The sequence below is a fragment of the Oncorhynchus masou genome, chromosome 23 (assembly GCF_036934945.1).
Source record: "Oncorhynchus masou masou isolate Uvic2021 chromosome 23, UVic_Omas_1.1, whole genome shotgun sequence".
Classification (NCBI taxonomy): domain Eukaryota; kingdom Metazoa; phylum Chordata; class Actinopteri; order Salmoniformes; family Salmonidae; genus Oncorhynchus; species Oncorhynchus masou.
The window spans coordinates 26,911,394-26,932,795 of record NC_088234.1 but is presented as its reverse complement, the minus strand read 5'-3'; the positions used below and the strand labels follow the sequence as shown (position 1 = coordinate 26,932,795).

The window sequence follows — 21,402 nt, the reverse complement described above, 5'->3', positions numbered from 1 at the left end:
CTGTGCTACACATTAGCCTAGTAACTAGAAGAAGAGCAGCAATTAAAGTCATTGTTTAATCTTATAGGCCATTCTTAAATAGTTATCTTACTACCTTTTCTCATTTGTTAAAGTGGACATAATCCAGACTACTAATCCAGAGCTCAGACTAATCTAGAGATAAACTGTCCCTCGTAGTTTCTCATGGTTAGACTGACCCTGTCATGTCAATAGAGTGAATGATCTGGGAACAAACCTTAGAATTACTGTATTTCCGAAAGGCACTTGCCAGTCAGGCAAATCAGGTGTACATTTATGGTCACTTGCCCATTATATTTACATGCAGAAATGCCATAAATTGGCCGTATTTCACTTAAACGATAGGGAGGAACCAGAAAGTTTAGGGTTAGGCTACTGGAATTCTTGCAGTTTGGTTGTTGAGTAAGGAAAACTGCCCACCTTGCACAACTGTTCAGTTTACTTGCCAACCCCTGCATAATAGGTATATACATAAATACATACATACACCCACACGAAAAGACACCAACACCGTAATCATCATACTGCTATTTTAATTGTCCCACTGTTACTTTAAATGCAAGTCTTTTGTAGTTTTATACGTTACTACTTTCTCTGCCATCATAGTTCTCAACGTCATTCGTTCTCTCCATTACAACTTTTACAAAGGTTTTATTAACAGTTTTTTTTTTTAACAAAGTGATCATGAGCCTTCAACCTTTGTTTTATTCCCATTGACGGACATGTAGTCAAACTGTGCCTGGGAAAGAAAATGAAATGTGCCAAACTGAGCAGTGCAAGAACTGAATAGACATAAAACATGACTACATAAAGTCCTGCATAAGACATCCAAACCAGCTGCTGGTATCATTGGGGAGAGGGGGGATACAGGGTCACATAACATGTGCCAAATGCAGTACCCTTACCCAGAAAGTACAATCCAGCAGACATGTGATGGATATGTAGACATCATGTAGTCACACAGCTGTAAAATGTGGCTAAACAATACAAAGTAAAAAAAATTAAATACAAAAATAATGTTTGATATGCCACTTACAAAAAAAAACCAATTTGATAAAAATAATAAAAATAGAGCACAATAAATAAAATTCATTAAGTATAGAGTTGCGTTATAACCGTACCTTTACAAAATGTTTAATGTAAAGTTGTATACATAAACTATAAATGTTGGCCTAACATTTGCATGTTAACACATACTCAAACATATTGTCAATAGTACTGCTTTATAAGCAGGTCAGTCATGGACCTAACACAAACCGACTGGACCGTTTGACCACAGGTTAGATCGACGACAGAGCAAATCTTTGTCCCTCCTTACAGCAAAAACAGCAGAAGGTTCGCTTTTCTCAGAGACGAATGAAGCCGGTGTCTAAAAGAAACAAAATTAAATCCAAAGTAGTTTTAACGGTTAGATATAACTTCTTAAGGTCATGCCTAACTTTCCATGTTTCCTTTTGACTAAAGGAATAAAGAAAGACGATGCTCTGTGCAGTGCAAATCTGACCTCACGTGGCAGGTCCAATCATAGCTTTATATCTGATTTAATTCCTTCTGGGGTGCATCTCAATAGTCTAGTGCCCCCCCCCCCCATCCCTGTTCAATCATCTGCAATGACGTGAAAGAATTGGAGAGGAAGCTGTGCAAGACTATTGAGATGCACACATGGTTTGAAAAGGACTCTCCTTTTGTGCTTTTAGGCTCACCCACCCCGTCGAGAGGGTTCCCAAAACACTAACACTGAAAGGGCCTGGCAACGAGTCTTAAATCGTCCGAGGTAAAAACTCAGATATTAACACACAGACACCCACAGAGGCTTGTAATATTTAGGAGCCCTCTCGAGGAAGAGTCAAGCCTGACTCATTTCCTTACAATGTCACATATAGAAAACAACGCTGTAGCAATCAAACAGACAACATACAGCGGTTATGCAGGTGAAACAAAAATGGAATGTAAAAATGTAATGAAACTCAAACCGAGCCAATATATAACAACTATTTAAAATGTACAACAACGCATTTTCAAAAATGATACAGCAATTAATAAAACACAGAAGAAAACCTATAGAGGCCAAGGGAATGTATTTTTCGACAAGTACCACTAGAGGGCATTACACATTCATGCTCACACATCCAGTCATAACATTAAATATTTTTAACGTTCTCGTTAACGTTTTCTGTAAATGAGAGACTTGTTACTCTGCTGCCGGTGGTCTAATACTTTTTTGCCCTCTACCATTCATTAGCCCATCTATCATAGCCCCACTAATACCCATTTTTAGCGTTCATCCTACCACTTACAGCAGCTCTGGTTACTTGGTTCACCATTGAATTCAATTGGACCAATACCGATTCCGTACATTCTTGTCAAACTCTCACAGTGTAAACAACAGCTTCTGTCCAACACTGAATTGTATGTGCACTGTTGCCTCAAACGTCTCACTGAATGACATTTTGTGACGCCACCATTAATGTAGCAGAAATAAACTAAAACATTCCATCATACACCCGACCTATGCAGGTAAGCCACAGCCCACCTGTTCAGAGGGTGTATGATGTTGTACCTCAGTCAGTGTCGCTAGGAACTACAGTCAGACATTCGATTTGTCTGTTTCTCTATTTGTTTAATGTGCCGTTGGTTCTTTTTTCTTGGCTCATCTTTTCACCCGTTCAGTCATTTCTTCTCGTATGCAGTCTTTCAGGCATTCGGTTTCTGTTGCTGTCACATTTGCTCTGTCTGTGTTAATTTCTGTATTTCTCTTTTTTAATTGTAATTTTTTTACATATTCATTTGTCTATTTCTTCTCATCTCTGTTCCGTTGTGTCGCTCTGAGTCTGTATGTTCATTGTTTAAGCTCTGTCTCAAGTCTCCAGAGTCAGAACAAGTCTCTGTGTTGCTGTTCCCCATTGGCCCGTCTTTAGCTCAGTCTCTGGGTAGGCACTCCTCCTCTGTGATCCCCTGGGCCTTAAGCTCCTCCAGAACGTTGTCCAGGTGGCCTGGGTCGGGGTAGCCATGGCCTGTTAGGTTGGAGCCAAACTCAGTCTTGTGGTGCACTTCGTTCCAGATGACCGTGTCCGACTCGCCCGTGGTGCTGGACGTGCCCACCGAGAAGATGAGCCGGCGGTCCCACGCCACCAGCAGCAGCTTCAGTACCTAGGGAAAAAAAGAATGAAAGTTAGCTACACAACTCAGTCATTTCATCTACAGCAAACCAGTACAAACTAGTAAACAGGAAGTTATCTGGTGTTGACCTTGCGTCCCTTCTCGCTATCAGGGAGGTAGCAGTGTCGGGGGAATCCACGGGCGGTGAATGGCTTGCCCGGGTTCGGGTGCTCAGGCCCCTGGGAAAAGGTGAAAGGGAATAGAACATAAATAATCATGCACAGTCGATGGGTGAATTCACGAGAACGCCCATCATCTTGTATTTACAGTACATCAGATGTGTGTAGTATGTGGATGGACAGTAAGGCTGTTACCTGGATGCCGGGGGGGATGTTGTAGATGATGCGGATGGTCTTGCAGTCAGGGTGGCCGGGCAGCGAATGGGGGATGACGTGGTACTCCATCTTGCCGGGTGGCTGGTTCCCCGTCTTCACGCCGTAGATGGTCTTGCAGGTAGGGCACTGTAGGCTGCCGTCCTTGTTGCCATTGTTGTACATGGCCACCAAGCACTGCAGGTGGTACTGGTGCCCACACTGAGCCAGGCGACCAACCGACTCTGCCCGCTGGATTCCCCCAACTCCGGGGCCCTTGTATCCCGAGGGCCCAGCCAGGGCCTCCATGCAGATAGTGCAGTCCTCCTCTGGGGGGTTGCGGACCTTCTGAAGGTACCTCTTCACTACTTCCTCAGGGGTCTTGCCTAAGAGAATGGGATGAAAGAGACATTGTTAGTGAATTAATCACTGTGACCCACATTTCCTATGTTGGTGTGTGTGTGTGTGTGTTTGTGAGCGCTACACCCACCTTTGCGAGCCTGCTTCTTGGTGGTCTTGCGGCAGCAGTGGCCGAGGCCGGGGACGGGCTTTATGTCACTCTTGCTAACGGGCGGGGGGTGGAGCACCAGCTTGGGAGGGCGGGTCAGACAGACAGGAAGTCCTGCGGCGCTCATCAGGATCCCTGTAATACCTAGAGACAACCAGCAGTGGGAGCAATGAGACTCCTCCACCACTGTCTATTGAGCTTAACCCAGGTAGACACTGGTCCATCATAAACTACACTCATTCTCTATTTATGGGTCACATTAACAAATTAAGCCGGATTCTCTGAAACACTGTCTATCATTATTAGGTAAAGTGACGTTGACCGCTAAATGACCAAAATAGGCAGAGGAAATGAAGACTGAAAATGGCTTTAGACACTGGTACAAAGTTCCCCAATAGCTTGACTAGGAAACATAGCTTCCCAGGCAGCTTCAAGCTTCCTGTTTTGATATTAAGAATTAATGGTTGGTCTTACCTGCCAATGCAGGGTGGACAGGGCTAGATCCATTGAGGTTCTTCACAGGAACCGTTGGGACACTGAAACATAAAACACACTTCAGAACACACACACCTAGCAGACACAAAGCATTTCCCTGTTGTATTCGGCGCATGTGACAAATAAAATTTGATTTGATTTTGAAACAATCACATCAGATGTGTGTCATAGGTAAACTTCAGGTGACCAATGACCACAGTGTCTGGTGTTTTCTGTGTCAAGGGTCATACCATGTCAGCAGGTCAAGGAACTTTTGCTGAGCCACGTTGTTGACACGTTGACACGTCGCTACGCCATCCAGGACTCCCCTAGTTGTCTGCGCCATTACTGAAAACAACAACCCTCACCTGAGCCAACACTGAAAAGAACAACCCTCACCTGAGCCAACACCGAAAACAACAACCCTCACCTGAGCCAACACTGAAAACAATAACCCTCACCTGAGCCAACACCGAAAACAACAACCCTCACCTGAGCCAACACTGAAAACAACAACCCTCACCTGAGCCAACACTGAAAACAATAACCCCCACCTGAGCCAACACTGAAAACAACAACCCTCACCTGAGCCAACACTGAAAACAACAGCCCTCACCTGAGCCAACACCGAAAACAACAACCCTCACCTGAGCCAACACTGAAAACAACAACCCTCACCTGAGCCAACACCGAAAACAACAACCCTCACCTGAGCCAACACTGAAAACAACAGCCCTCACCTGAGCCAACACTGAAAACAATAACCCTCACCTGAGCCAACACCAAAAACAACAACCCTCACCTGAGCCAACACCTAAAACAACAACCCTCACCTGAGCCAACACTGAAAACAATAACCCTCACCTGAGCCAACACCAAAAACAACAACCCTCACCTGAGCCAACACCGAAAACAACAACCCTCACCTGAGCCAACACTGAAAACAACAACCCTCACCTGAGCCAACACTGAAAACAATAACCCCCACCTGAGCCAACACTGAAAACAACAACCCTCACCTGAGCCAACACTGAAAACAACAACCCTCACCTGAGCCAACACCGAAAACAACAACCCTCACCTGAGCCAACACTGAAAACAACAGCCCTCACCTGAGCCAACACTGAAAACAATAACCCTCACCTGAGCCAACACCAAAAACAACAACCCTCACCTGAGCCAACACCTAAAACAACAACCCTCACCTGAGCCAACACTGAAAACAACAACCCTCACCTGAGCCAACACTGAAAACAACAACCCTCACCTGAGCCAACACCGAAAACAACAACCCTCACCTGAGCCAACACTGAAAACAACAACCCTCACCTGAGCCAACACTGAAAACAACAACCCTCACCTGAGCCAACACTGCTTCGAGAAAACCATGAGAGCATAGATTGTTAAACTTCAGAATGAAATGAAATAACCCATCATTCCCTACAGCCTTCTCAATACTAGTTATTCACATCCAACATAGTCCCACTGTCAGACAACTGAAAGAAAGAGTGCTGTATCATTGTAAGCATTTGTCATGAGCCTCCACATTCTTCACAATATGATCCATACAGAAACCGTACTGACTAGGTGTTCAATTTGATTATTGTCATCTTGACTTTGATTGTGGGGTTTATTACCCAGCTGAAATCTGCAAACCCCTCAGGTACCAATTAAAATCGTATCTCAAAGACGATTTTCACTATTGCTTCTCCAAACTTTAATCTTTCTCAATCCTCTCTTCTGTCTCCTTTCCAAATCTCAATAATAAATCCTCCCGGGTATGTATATCCTCAGATACGCTGCATCTCCCTGCTCCAGTCTCCCTGCTCCAGTCTCCCTCTCCTCTCTCAGTAGGTGTATGAATGTTTCATATTCCTCTGGCTTTTACAGTGTAGGGATTTTCCATCTGTTGACGTCACCACACTGAGATTACCTGCCAATTAGCATGTCACAGTGCACGGCTGCCAAACGGCAGACAGACACCAGCGCATACTGGAGTAACGGCATTAGCTGAGGTCACCCCCTCTAGCCTTACACGCTGTGAGGGAATGCTGTGCGTTTTCACTGAGGGATAGTCCTTGACATAAAAGCAGAGGCGTGGACTGGTAATGAGTGATTAACTGAAAGTACTTTGGGTAGAGAATATTACTTGTGACGTCTACCCCCCGTCCCCGTCCCCCCCACATAAAACCTAAACGTGGGAATGTTATAAAGGCTACATTTAGTTCAATGATTCAGCCACATTGTTTGAAATAGGTACTGAAAAATACTGTTCGCCCATCACCAACTTGTGCTGTTTCTACTGTTGAAGACAACACAGCACTGAACAACTGTGGCTCATTCGTTGTATGATCTCCAAGGTCTATTCCCCAACAGAGGAATTCCTCATCTGCACATTTCAAACCAGGTTACACCCTCACCAGTCCCTCTTTGAACATTTTGGTAACACTGTATTCGGAAAGCCCCTCACCCCGACAGATGATCTAGCGTAGATGTTCAGCAAGCACAATTGGTTTCGTTTATCGAGTGCGTCCGCTGCAACATATTACAACAAATTTGAACGCCTGAGTGGCTGAGGATAGTAAACCAACGATTATGTGTCAACAGTAGTAGTTCAATTCGAATTCATCCAATGGCAATAGTTGTTTGATCATCTGAGCACCTGTCTGGCCACTATCCAAATAAAGCGGGACCAACGTGGTCTTTCAACCGGACACTTTCCAGACCCTCAGATCAACTGTAGGCCATGTGCCAAGTCCTGCCGCACGACGTGCCTGGTGGCATCCCCAACTTGGCTTACAGTTCGAGAAACACAGCGCAGTTCATTGGGTCACCGGCCTTTTGTGTGGTAAACGAGTGACTGTCGGGGTGCTCTTGCCCAGTGTTCTCTCACAGATACGAAGATGTGGGCGAATGAAAAGCACCTTGTGAACTGGAGCAGACGGCGTAAACACATTGGAGAAGACGCTCGTGCCAGGGAGCGGACGTGCAAGGTGTGAGATATGGAAGGAGGGAGGGTGGAGGAGAGGGGAAAGAGGGAGGAAAATAGTGAAGGAGAGAGGGAGAGCAAAAATGTGGAGAGGACTTGGGAGTTAAAACTATGTGGTTTAGTTTGATCCCTAGATAATCTAAAACTTTAGTGCACTTTCTGGCTGATCCATTCAAGAGAACTGCTATGGTGTATAGGACACGAATAGTCACACACAGCCATAGGAAACAAACAAAACCTACAAGCTCCAAAATCACGTGTCGTGGGTCAGAACCTAAAACAACTGTCTGGTTCACAGATTCCTGGCAATACAAAGGTACCAGGACCACTGTGCCTGGACCACTGACGAGCACGTGACAGGGAAGAAGGGGGTTGACCCTGTAACGTTATCGGTTAATCTCTTGACGTGGTTGACCATGCCCAGGAAAATAAAATGAACTTGTTAACCCTCAGTCATCGTCCCACCTACTCACTTTCAGGTCTTCCAAGGACAACTTTCCAAACAAACACGAACAGAGTTTACAACTATGTTACGATGTGCTGAGTGAGGCTGACATAATTAAATCAATTCAACGTATTGGGCTGGTTGTCCTGGACATGAGAGGTTTCTTAACTCTATTTTTGAGGAAAGCGACAGCTGGTTTTACGAGTGAATCTTTTGGTCCGTGGGGTGTTCAACGTTTTACAGGTGTTACACAGGTGTTTGTTTTTCCCCTTCACACGACTGTTCCACCTCCCTTTTATCCCCTTCCGTGTGTCAGTGAACCTGGCATGGTAACTGTTACAGTGTGTGTGGATCAGTGTACCAGTCTAACGTTGTTTGTCTGCTGTGCATTACTAGAAATGATTGGGTTTTGTTACTCTGGGTACGTTCATCTGCAAAATGATTTATAATATGAATAAATTACATTAAATATAAAATAACTCTAAACGATAACATGAATACTCAAATAATGTGGAAGAGAATGCCCCCGTGTTTTAGAGGAGGGTTTGGCCCGGCAGGGATGTCCTTGTCCCACTGACCACTAGCGACTCCTGTGGCGGGCCGGGAAGAGTGGCGGACACGGTCACCAGGTGTACGGTGTTGTTTCCTCTGACACATTGGTGAGGCTGGCTTAAGTGGGCATTGTGTCAAGAAGTAGTGCGGCTTGGTTGGGTTGTGTTTCGGGGGACGCACGGCTCTCGACCTTCGCCTCTCCCGAGTCCGTACGGGAGTTGCAGCGATGAGACAAGACAGTAACTGCCAATCGGATACCACTAAATTGGGGCGAAAAGGGGTGCATCTTATTAAAACTTGATTTAAACTTGATTTAACTTCTGAGAAACAATTGAAGATAATTTTGTCAAGTGAATTCTTCTGGAAGCCACAAAAAATACCTAAAAGCTGCCCTGTCATAAAACTGTATCAATTGACAAAAATGATCATTGAAAAGTAATTAATAATTTATAAGCAAGTTATCAACAATTCCTGACAAACTTTCAAAGCGCTGCTTTACCCACGTGTGTCCTGACTCTGGCCCAACCCATCGGTTTCTAACGTCCGTAGGCATGGCTCTTGGCCGGAGCAAGGCGTTTGGGTAGCCAGGCAACAAGTTCTCAGCTTTTCACAGTGAGTTGGTCACGCGGCGAACAATGCCCTCTAGTGTTAAGAGGAGATCATTGCTTGACTCCCTCACTACTCTCACAATAACACATTATTCACACAGAGCCAGTAACTGTGTCAATATTGATACTCGCCCTGCAAGCATATGCTCAGGTGGCAACTCATCTATATGCATGTGTGGATTACCGAAGTAACTGCTACCTCGCTTTAAAAAAAACTCTTATCTACCTCTGTTGTCCTTTGCCAGGACCCCATTCTACACAGTCTCTTGCTCCCAATCCCCCTATGCACAGATTTGAAAACCTTAGACAGGAGATATGGTGCTATTATCACATTGCTTAAACCTCTCTCTCCTATCTTTTTCCGATCTACACAAGTGCTCGCTTGGGTAGTGGCTCAGTATGGCATCACCCCAAGACCCTAACCCTAGACCCCTTTCAATGGCCCCTCTGAAAATATTGGGTTGGTGAAAGCAATATGGTAGTTGTCGAAACCGAGTCCCCCAGGCACTGGGCACACAAATTGAGACGCTGCCTTGTGTCTACAAGACTGGAGCAGTCTGCCTCCAACAACCCCCCCCCCCCCCTTCCCAATCCCTCCTCAACCAAACTTCCCCTGTTAACAGGTCTCATGTCTCCAAATCACCCCCCACCCCTATATATCAACGTCACATTCATTCTCAGGGCCAACTCCCCAACAAATAGTCCCATAGGACATAGTGAAGCAGCTTTCAACTAACTCAGGGTAGCAATTGGGACAGCAGTCACGACAGCTTTGAGTTCCCCTCGTACCCCCAGCCCTGAGAGCCCCTGCCTCTGTCCGTGCCCCAGCATTGTTTTGGAAATGGGAACCAGGCCTCGGCTGTGCCCACAATGGTTGCCACGGAGACCGCACCCATACACACCAGCGGGGGCAGAGGGACCTGTAGGAATGTGAATAGGCCTGGGAACTGGGTGTGTAGGGATGATGTCAGTATTACAACAGTAGCACTCTAAGCATGTCATGAGAGTACTGGGGAGTGTGTATGTGGGTGTGTGTATGGGGGGTGGTCAATTTATGCATGTTATCAGAAAACTATGCTTACCCCAAGACCCCCCCCCCATCCTGGCTCTCAAATTCTAACTGGGTGAATCAAATCTGAGTGACACAACGCGGCGTATTTGATATGAATGCGTTATGGAATTTCACATAGAAATGAACCAGCTAGCAGAATGTGTCATAGGGATTAAAGGTTTATTAATGCTAATGGGGTGTTAATGTCAGATATGGGCAGTGATTGTGGAGGCATGTCTACGCCAGTGGAAACGCCTTGGATCAAAATGTTGAAATTCCTCGTCCATCCTTGTTTTTCATCCCTTGTGTTGTGTTTATCTGCGAGAGACAAGTCTACGTCGGGCGTAGTCCACCGTGTTTTCGGGTTTGGGGTTAACAGGCTACATAACATCACTAAGTCTCTTTCTCAGCACTGAAATTCCCTTGTCTTCAGAAAGAATACATTCGTTAAGCTGTTTGGGCCGATATCCAGTACACAGATTGAGCCCAGTTCTGATATTGGTTCAAATGGAGACATAACTATGTATTAACAACAGGTTCTTGTCCGTCTTGCAGGTTGTGTAGATCAATGTTTGGGTCACAACTGACTTGTTTCGGGTTATGGCAAGAGACTGGACTGGCAAAGTAGACAAACAATTGTAGTTACTCGCAACACAAAATCATTTCAAAACCACTAGACGTGCGTGATATTGAGTGTGCGTGATATTGAGTGTGCTTGCTTGTGGCAGTAGATAGCACGTCATATCAGATAGACAAGTGTAGAGAACTACGTAATAAAGGAGGTACATGGGAGGAGAATTTTTGTGAACTTTAGTGACATAACAGCTGGAGCAGTGACTCACCCGGAGGCGATGAGGGCTCTGGACTGGGCCATGGCGATGCGCTGCAGGGCGGGTCGGCTGAGCCCGGCAAGGCTGGCACGAGGTGGCAGGGGGCTGCACAGGCCGCCGCTGCTGAAGACACGGGCCCCAGGACACGGGCGGAGGGTGAGGGGGTGCAGGAGGAGGCTGCCGTGGAGATGAGAAGAGGGGCCGGCGCGGGCATTGACGGAGGGCCGGAGGACGCCATGGAGAAGGAAGAGGAGGGAGGAAGAATGACACTGGACGCGATGGAGGAGGGCGGAGGCGGTGGAGGAGGCGGAAGGGGGGGTAGAGGCGGGGGAGGGGGCCGGGTAGAGGTGAGGGAGAGTGCGGCGGTGGCCGAACCCAGTAGGGAGAGTGAGTGGGCGAAGCCGCCGCCGACCCCTACACCACCGCTAGCCCCGCCCGCGGACGTCCTGTGGGGGGACAAGGACCTGGCCATGGAGGAGGGGGGGCGGGGGAGAGTCAGCGAGTAAGAACCTCCCATGGCCGAGTAACCACCACCTAGTTTGGGGCTGGGCGGCTTGTTCTGAGGTGGCCTCCTGCCCAGGGTGTGAGCCGTTGCCATGGCGCCTGCCTTGACGCTCAGGACCAGCATGCATTGCTGACAGGCGCAGGGCTGGCCCAGCGATGTGATGGCAGAGGCCGGCAGGGCGCCGCTTGGGTAGGCGCTACCGTTCCCGTTCCCCATGCCCACTCCGGAAACCCCCACCCCCGGCAGTCCTGCAGGGCTGGGTCCCCAGGCGTGGTGTGTCTTGGGAAGGGGCCCCGACACCAGAGGGTAGGCCAAGTCGGAGCGGCGTTGGATGCGGCGGCAGCGCTGCGTCTGCCCGTTGATCTGGGTCATGCTCTGAAAGTCGATGAGGTAGCAGAAGCCCAGTGGCGCCAGGTCCAGCCAGGGCTGCTGACGGTCGCGTGCTGCCTGGATGGCGATGCCCACCTCTGTGTCGTAGGCTGTCCACGAGCCTGTGTCGTTCTCCCACTCCCACAGCCAGCCCTGGCCCGGCGCCGACGTGGGGTCGTAGAAGCTGCGACGCACTGGTCGGAGGGTACCTGGGGTAACGGTAGAGAGACGAGGGTCACGCCACAGAACTACAGAGAGGGGAACACAAGAAGGACCTGTTCCAGAAGACCTTTCAACCAACCACATTCAGTCATAACACAACACAGATGACATTTGTAGCACAGTTCAGTAATAGACATACATTGACACAAAAGACTATTGATATGACCTGTTCAAGTGAAAGAAAAGCATGAATAAAATGTTCTGTTTTTTTATTTTAATTAGGCTTGGTTGACTGCACCTTTTTTGTTTGTCCATCTAGAACCAAAAAGGGTTCTTTTTTACCTGGAACCAAAAAGGGTTCTGTTATGGAGCCAGCTACAGAACCCTTTGGGAAACCTTTTTTCTAAGAGTGCAGATGAGCTAAATGTTCTGTAGGCCTTGCTGTAATAATTGTTGTAGACAAGCAAATTACACCACCACCAAATTTGATCAATCGGTGTGTGCTCCCTAAGAATTTGGGCAAACAGGCTAACAGGTTGCCCCTGGCAACAGCACACCATGTTCTGGATTGTGATTGGTTGCTGGCCTTGGTTGGGCTCAGAGTTGCTCAGAGCTGGTCATGTTTGCTTTCCCAGTACAGAGACTTAACTCCACGAATGTTGAAAAAACGTTCAGTCCATATCAACTGTCGTCCTATTACCTGGGATTCAAAGAACTTCTAATCCTGGGTTTAACTCATTTATACTCCCAAAGAGTCTTATTAAAGTGAGTATGACTGGCAGACAATGAATGACGGTTGCTTTTTTTTAACAAAGAACACGTTTTGAGAGAATAAATCCGGAGTGCTTGAGATGCCAAGCTGCAATAGAAAACTACATCTTCAAATAACAAGACATAAACCAATATAAATGTATCTATAAACTGTTTGCCATTCAAAACAATAGGGTTTGAATGTAAAGTATACATGAACATACTTATTGAATTATGTAATAGACATATAACAATGCCTGGAATGCAACAGAGTACATTTTTCATCGTATCTGAACTCAACCCAACTACCCCCTTTTCTCTCAATGACCTCAGACTTCTGCAATTCATCTCACCTCCCTCCTCCTTTCCCTCCCTCTGGTTTTGGGACTGGGGCACCCTACCCCCTCTCTCCCCACAGCTATCCCAGTCTGGGAAGCAGGAAAACCACACAAAAGTGTTTGTCAGCCCTAGGTCGCTAGGTGTATGGTGTTTCCTCCGACACATTGGTGCGGTTGGATTCCGGGTTGGATGCGCGCTGTGTTAAGAAGCAGTGCGGCTTGGTTGGATTGTGTTTCGGAGGACACATGGCTCTCGACCTTCATCTCTCCCGAGCCCGTACGGGAGTTGTAGCGATGAGACAAGACAGTAACTACTAACAATTGGATACCACGAAATTGGGGAGAAAAAAGGGGTTAATTTTTTTTAAAGTGTTTGTCAGCCAAAGTGTTGAGAAGGGCGGCAGAGTCAAAGTTAGACGTCTGACAATTCTCCCCTTTGTGTTGTCGCACACTTTCCTCACTTCATTGTGTGAAGACGTCTCTCTGTCTGGAGGGCTGGATACAATCAGCAATAGCATTAATAGCCTTAATAAGAGGCACATAAGGGAGAGTTTTGGAGTGAAGTTCAGATAGCCAGTCATAGGTGAGAGTAAATACAGTAGTTTTACTTTGGATATTTGCTGCTCACGAGAAAGCATGCGAGACTTGCAGTTGCGCTGTGAATGTGAACCCAATCCAGGATTGGAGGCATTAGTACACATGGTTTGGGAATGTGTCATGAAAGAGTGTGAGGAAAGTAGTGTGTAGGAGATCAAAAGGGGAACAAGCTAAAAATGTATGCCAATTTTCACTCCACATTCTCATCTTTATTCATGATCATGTTTTGAATAATAACTCATAATGAGAACAGCTCATCCATAACTGTGCCCTACATCTACTGTAGATGTCCACTCACACACAACAACCACCCAGCTAGCACATTTGGTTCCTTGGGAGTTGGGAGCACATATATTTTTGGTTTCACATTGGTTGTGGGAACAAAGCCAGACGTTTCCTGACCGGAAAATGTAGAACCCTCTGTGGAAAGGGTTTCACATGGAACCAAAAGGGGTTCTATCTGGGGGAAAAAAAGGTTATCCTATGGGGACAGCCGGAGAACTCTTTTGGAACACTTTTTTCTAAGATTGTGCCATGACATCATGCACTACATTGGAGCATGCTGTTATCTAAAAATAAATATATGGAAATATGTGTAAAGCAACTAAATTGTGCCTGGAAAACTGCACTTAAGTATGCTCAAACAGTTGTCACTTATCAGGGGCCATATGTATCAAGCGTCTCAGAGTATGAGTGCTGATCTAGGATCAGGTCCCCTTTGTCCATGCAATCTTTTTTTATTGTGATCTAAAAGAACTGATCTTAAATCAGCACTCTTATACTGATACACTTGATACATACTGCCTCTGTAGTCTACCGTACGTACAGTAAGACTGGAAGGTGGTTTGTCTTCTGCGCTCACTACCTCAAGGGCTGTGAGCGTACAGTGTGTCACTGCCCAGCTAGCACATAATGTTCTGAGAACCATATGTTTCTTAGTGTTTGGTGAGAGAGTGGTTGTCCTATGGTTATTTTGCATACAACTTTCCCGGAATGGTGGAGGATAGTTGCTTGGCCTTGGAACATTCTAAGTTCATTTAAGGTACTTGACAAAAAAATATATTTTTCTTGGTACTTTTAGCTTGTAGATAGACAGACTCTGAGAAAAAAAGGTGCCATCTATCTATCTATCTATCTATCTATCTATCTATCTATCTATCTATCTATCTATCTAGGCTACTCTTCTGCCCCTACCCATGCTATGCAGATCCAAAATTGAAAAATGACAACAATGATGATGCTGAAAGACTCTTGTGAAAGAATGTTTGGTGAAATGCAAAACACATGATCATGAGAAAAACATAACATAACCTCTGTGTTTGGCATAATGGAGGCAGTTAACAAACAAGGCCTTGAAAAATAAATCTGAACTATACACACAACTATACATGCACACATAGGCTAGTCTGCATAAGATGCGGTTGCCTATCAAACAAGAACATAAAGGCTGTTAATAAACCATATTATTTTGTTTCTACGGGCTAACTGGATAGTGTAGGCTATTGCACTGATATGTTGTAGGCCTATGCTACATTATCGGTTTCACTGCGGTAATAACACTGTAATAGCATAGCGCCTATATTCACATTCCCTCAATACACAGTTGTGTCAATGGTCGTCAGTCACATTAGTCTTACCTGTATCTTGTCGGAACTGGTGCATGGAATGCAAGTCGATGATGTAGGGCGAAAGGCGAGAGTCCACCTGGCCTAAGACAACACTACCACCCCGTGGGTCGTTGCGGATGACTGCCTCGATGTGGTGAGAGACGGCCGGGCTGTAAGGCCGCCAGCGCCCGTGCTCGTTCAGCCATTCCCATACCACCACGGCCGACGCTAGTAACATCCTACGCCTGCGAAATAGAATAGCACAAAAGTATTTTTAGGTGGTTTTGTTTTGAATATGTCCCATTTTAGGTACATATCCGTGCGCAGCTGCATCCATCTTGAGCCATTTGTAAGCTAGGATAGGCTATCGAGATATATTTAGCCTATAATAACAGCGTAACTATAGCTCTGTCAACTTGTAAGTGGCGCCTACCTTCCATGTTGATATTCTGTACAGGTGCAACAATATTTCGTTTCTTTGTTCAAGCGAATCAATAAATCATTAAAATCGTTGTTCATAGGCAGGGGGTGGGGACAAGCAGGTTACTTGCATTTTAGCCTGTATTCAGAAAAATGGCGAGTAAATAATTTCTGTGGCATAATCAGTTTTGGTGTGTGAAGATGCTGTGGTGGTGTGCTGAAGTGATGGGATTGATAGGCTACATCATACATCGACAAAAAGTGATTTACTGTAACAAGTGGTTTCATTTTGCGACAATGTAGCCTATATGATTTTCTCATGGTATTATTGTAATACAATGTAACAGATACGCAGTGAGCTTCCACTGGTCACTGTAAATACCAAAAATCCATGAACTATCAAGAGTTCCACGGCTTTATTCCACTGTATATCCTTCACATTTTAGGAATATTTGTTTATTTGTAGGTAGGATATAGCCTTAAGTATTTCAATATAGACATATTTACCAATGCCTTCCGTAGGCTAACGTTACATCCAATCAAAGCCAATCCAGTGTAGGCTAGGATATTCTTGGTTTAGCTACTATCCATCTCGTTATGTTAGAAAGTATTGCCTATAGTAGTGCAAATCCAAGGCTGTTGTTGCGAGAAAATGTGTTTAGGCTATTTGTTTGGATCTCCACGAAAGCCTGCATAGCCATGTCGTGCAATTGGTCCATGATGTGTCTTGGTTTTATGAGTGGGTTGCATTTAAACGCGAGGAACAACTAGAAATAATTCCGTGGGCCATCCCCGGTCAAAAATTTATGTTTTACAAAATGTTGCCATGAGTGTGTGGACAAGCATTTCACGCAGCGATTTCAACCAGTCCTATCTATCAGCAAGAGGTAATGTAGCCAATCAAATTCCAGAAACAAGGCCCAATACTCCGCCCATGACTGAGCGGACAAGGAGGCACATTATGCAAGCAGCAGTAGATCTAATTTAAACGCCATAAATAAATTACATTATTAAATGTTTTTATGTGGTAGAATGAGTTTAGCTCCGAATTATCACTTGGTGTTGTAATCAATAATTAATTTTGTAGACAATAGGCGTAAGGTTACATTTTCAGTAAAAAAAAGAAAACAGTGGAGATGCCGGGGATTGAACCCGGGGCCTCATACATGCGAAGCATGCGCTCTACCACTGAGCTACATCCCCATTTCCTGTAAAAACGATATTCAAAATGGAATATAAAAATTGCAACAGGTAAATCTTAAGTGGGTTCGGTTTTTTGAAATTGTATTTATGATTTAAAATGTGAAAGTATTATACACGAATTATTGTATGTGATTAAAAATAAAAACTCAAGTAATAATCGAATTAGGCCCTTTATTTCAATACAAACAGCTATTCCTAAAATATACAAAACACACATTTAATTTTTCGAAATTTTATTTAACCTTTAACCTAGGCAAATCTGTTAAGAACAAAATTTTTATTTACAATGAGGGCCTACACCGGATGACGTTAGGCCAATTGTGCACCACCATATAGCTCTTCTAATCACAGCTGGTTGTGTTACAGCCTAGAATCGAACCAGAGAGTCTGTAGTAAGGCCTCTATTGCTGATATGCAGTGCTTTAGACCACTGCGCCACAAACATTACAATAGTAATAAGACTATTGCAGAAAACAGTGCCACTCAAAACCTGAGCTTCATCATATGAAACCTTTAAAAAAGCTTTTAATATCTCAAAAATATTGTTTAATGTATTCATTCTGCAATTGTTGCTCGTCAGTCCCTTTATTCACTTTGATTTATTATTTCACACACTTTTGTCTCTGTTGCTCTTTGCTCTGATTGTTGTAATCTGGTTGTAACACTGGTTTGTCAGGTTTACAATTTACAATTATGATGATAATGACGACAAAACCTACAGTCAAGCGCTATTGCTGTACAAAGATGAAATATGGAACTATTTTCCCTCGCTGATCCTTCCCTCACAATGCAGTCACATCATCCTTGTCTCTGCCTCCGTCACTCCTATCTTCAGACCAGATGGCACTACCAGAGAACTGATGCAGGTCTATCAGCAAACCTCCTTCTCCACTTTTTTCTCCTCCCACTGCTCCCTCATCACTCTCTCCATCCTCTTTGCTTTCCCACTTTTCCTCCATATTCTCCTCTCTCTCCTCCTCACGCTCTCTTATCTCTTCCTTCTCGCACGTGAGCTTTGCTCTCTCCCTCAGGTCACAGCCCTCCATGCTGGAGTAGTCATCCGACGAGTCATCCCCTCTGTCTTCCCTCTCATCGCCCTCCTCCTCCCCCTCACTTTCCCTTCCCTCGCTCCCTCTCTCCACATCCCTCTCTTCATTTTTGTGTTCCTCCTCTCTTATGGCCTCCTCATCCGCGCCAAGGGGCCACAGCCGGCGCCCAAGCCGCACTTCCAGGACTCTGACCCCAGCCATGATCCGGTCCCTGGCCCCATCCTGCCCATAGACCAGTTGGCGGACTGTGTACTGGCCATTAGTCTTGCGGTTCAGCCACATGTACAGGAAGACCAGGAGGCAAACAAGGAAGACCAGGAGGAAGAAGGTGATCAATACTTTTCTGGTGGATGTTGTTTCGTCACGTACGTTGTTCATGCCTAGAAGTGAAGAGTAAAAATTGGAATGACTATTTAGACTGACATTTGAAAGGGACATTTGGTTGGGATCTGAACGCCAAGTGAATCTGGATCTAAGGGGTTTTACACTGTCTGTATGATTCGGATACTGAAGTGTTTGTTTGGCCTGATCTGCACCGTAAACAATTATATTTCAATTGTCAAACCGAATTATAATGGAATTGACCCCACCTTGATGGTCACAAAATACAAGTCTCTTAATCTAAAGCTGTTCATGTCCAGTCATGCTTGGCCTTTTATTAGAACAAAATAAATCCTCTCAGAATATCAAAACCATAAACCCACCCTTATTGGGGTGAACGGGTTCAGATTGATTTGATTTCGCAATGTACCTCTTCAAATAGTTCTCCGAAAAGTTGAAGGAATCCAAGGCCAAACTCTGCCGTGAAGGAGATCTAGTTTACTGGAAATTGAGGGTGCTCTTTTCTTTCAACTGCAGCTGATCCATACATAGATGTATTACTGGATCTGTAAATAAAGTATATGGACCATTAGTTACCTACTGCCCAAAACATGTCAATATCCATGCAGCAAAATCTTTAATACAGATAATTACACCTTAAAGAAATATATGTGGCAGAAACGTAGATTTTTCCACACTTTTTTCTAAAGGATAAAGTGAGGCTTGTTCTGAATGCAGCCTGAAACCAGCCTATGAATAATAATACAATAAATGTGTCACGACACCACCGAGGTGTATAGGCAGGTGTCACGGTGACTGATTATGAATGGTTCTGACAGGTGTCATTTCATGGTAGTTGACATGCCGTGTCATTGTTGTATTGTTCTGTACAGTGTACTGTCACTATATATGCAGCATCACACCCATTTAGACACAGGAAGTGTCTGTGAAGCCATGATTCTGCCTGAGTGACTCACTAACAGGAAGCCAGTGTACTCTCTCTCTCTCTCTCTCTCTCGCTCTCTCTCTCTCTCTCTCCCTCTCTCTCTCTCTCTCTCTGTCTTGCTCGCTTTTTTTACACAGAATCTACATTTCCGCCCCGCATATTTCCATCTACCAATCGCATCCTACGCTTTATTGCAGGTGACAGTTTTAATATGCATCACTGTATCCTGTATCAAAAGGTTGGCTGGTCCTCATTAAAGTCCCGTAGATCATTTTAATTACTCCATTTTAATTTACAAAGCTCTACTATCCAAGATCCTAACCTACCTCACTTCACTGTTAAAATGTAAAAATATGAGACCCCAACCCGTTCACAGGGATGGTTACCTCTCGAGGTTCCACTAGTACATACCGATCTAGGTAAATCCGCCTTCAGTTTTAGTGCCTCCCATTTTTGGAATAGCCTGCAAAACTCCCAACATCTAGACTCTGGTGCCTCTATGGCAGTTTAGGACTTTAATGTTGAATGAATTTAATGTGAATTGCAACTGTTTGGATTCAATGTAAATAATTGTATTTGTGATGTTTTGAAGTTGTAGTGTTGATTCTGCAATTTGTAGTTTATTTTATTTTTATTGATCATTTTGAATTTGTTGTATTGTAAATGAGACCCTGGTCTCAATAAATAAAAGTTTCATTTTTTTGTTGTTGTTTCAACTATTATATACATAGATATGGATGTTGACAAGTTATTTAAAAACATACGTTTTGCAATAAGTGTACCTGTTCTCCCTCCCTGGCCTGTGTGGATAGCTGACACATTGAACACTAATTGAATATAATAAAGAAGACTAATAAATATTTCTAGTTCTTACATGAATGCAATTGGATTCATGTATGTGGACTTGTTGTTTCATATGATGTACAAATGTGACATTCTGCTTATCAGATGAAAGTTATTAACAAAGCACAGCTAATCTCAACTAGTTTACCGATTAGACTATGCAAAATATATATATATTTTTAATTTAACCTTTATTTAACTGGGCAAGTCAGTTAAGAACTAATTTCTTATTTATAATGACGGCCGAGGAACAGTGGGTTAACTGCCTTGTTCAGGGGCAGAACAACAGATTATTACCTTGTCAGCTCTGGGATTCGATCTACCGAACCTTTCGGCTACCTGCCGCCCCAAAATATGATAGTCAATCTTTTCTCTCTCTTTCTACAATGCCTTTACATTTCTGCATATGACCTTACATGTTTTCACATGTAGTAGGCAGTCATGGTACATTATTGGTGCGGAGCATAGATTAGTAAAGATCCCACGGTGCAATGTGCTGTTAACATACTCCATCTGTTTATATGTCTATTACATATGCACCATCATTTAGTACAGATAATGTAAATGTTTAAATCAAAAGCACACTTGATATGGAAGTATTAACTACACTCTTTAGACCTGAATACAGATTCTTACATTTCTGAAAGTAAATAAAACAGGGACACAGACAAAGAGTTGGTGTGACAGAGAAAAACAAGACAACGTGGAAGGAGAGAAACAGTGGTGGTAGGGAAGTGAGGAGGAGATGTGGAAAGAGATTGGGAGGAGAGTGTGAAGCTGAAGGATGGACATGGAGAGAGTGGAAAGATGATACAATAAATGTCAGATAGAAAACAAGAAATTTGAATTATGGTCAGTAGATTAAAAAAAATCTATAAAACTCACCAATGTCTTGCTCTAAATGAACATGCTTTAGGATGGTTTTGAAAAAGATTAACACCCAGAGAGGAAGCAATAACTCACAGGCGTGTCAGTGGTGGAACTTTTTTTGACTAGATAAGGGGATGCATACATTTAAAGAAGGGCATGTAAGAATTAGAGCAGGAGGGGGATATAATGTGGGTGGAGAGAGAGACACAAAGAGAGAGAGAGACAGAGAGTAAAGCTCAGAGATTAGCAAATCCACACCCAAATATAGAAAGAGGAAGGTGTAGTGTGCTTTCATGTATGACAGAAGGTGTGACAGTTGGTGTACAGGGTAAGGTTGTGGTTTGGTTCCTTTCAAGTAAATCTGATCTAATATGTCTTCAATATGCTATGGAATTTATTTGTACAGCCATAGGAAGTTAACAGCTGCAAAGGAACCCACCTACAGTATGAACATACTGCACCTGCAAAGTTCAAAGA

General features: G+C 44.3%; 2 protein-coding genes and 1 non-coding gene across 4 annotated transcripts; all 3 read right to left on the bottom strand.

Moving 5' to 3' along the window:
- Window positions 1-534: 534 nt before the first annotated feature.
- On the bottom strand, window positions 535-15,883 carry LOC135510652 (E3 ubiquitin-protein ligase DTX4-like). The gene is given in 9 exon segments (XM_064931741.1): window positions 535-3,168; window positions 3,267-3,356; window positions 3,492-3,874; window positions 3,979-4,140; window positions 4,471-4,532; window positions 10,958-11,078; window positions 11,081-12,028; window positions 15,304-15,518; window positions 15,707-15,883. Coding segments are annotated over 9 exon segments (2,298 nt in total). The 5' UTR covers window positions 15,793-15,883; the 3' UTR covers window positions 535-2,937.
- Window positions 15,884-16,824: 941 nt separating this feature from the next.
- Window positions 16,825-16,896, bottom strand: trnaa-cgc (transfer RNA alanine (anticodon CGC)). Its single transcript has one exon. It is a non-coding gene; the product is annotated as a tRNA-Ala (tRNA).
- A 154-nt stretch (window positions 16,897-17,050) lies between these two features.
- si:ch211-119e14.1 (uncharacterized) lies at window positions 17,051-21,146 on the bottom strand. Of its 2 annotated transcripts, XM_064931755.1 has the most exons (3): window positions 20,941-21,143; window positions 18,697-18,832; window positions 17,051-18,325 (listed from the first exon to the last, which is right to left on the bottom strand). In XM_064931755.1, exon 3 carries the CDS (start codon window positions 18,321-18,323, stop codon window positions 17,679-17,681), a length of 645 nt encoding a protein of 214 aa, XP_064787827.1. In that variant the 5' UTR covers window positions 18,324-18,325; window positions 18,697-18,832; window positions 20,941-21,143; the 3' UTR covers window positions 17,051-17,678. The 2 variants fall into 2 exon arrangements, with proteins under 2 accessions (XP_064787827.1, XP_064787828.1); XM_064931756.1 differs by lacking the exon at window positions 18,697-18,832 and having other exon boundaries at window positions 20,941-21,146.
- Between the last annotated feature and the right edge of the window lie 256 nt (window positions 21,147-21,402).

Excerpts from the sequence above, each read along its gene's own strand:
- si:ch211-119e14.1 (XM_064931756.1), bottom strand. The coding sequence starts at position 18,323 with ATGAACAACGTACGTGACGAAACAACATCCACCAGAAAAGTATTGATC.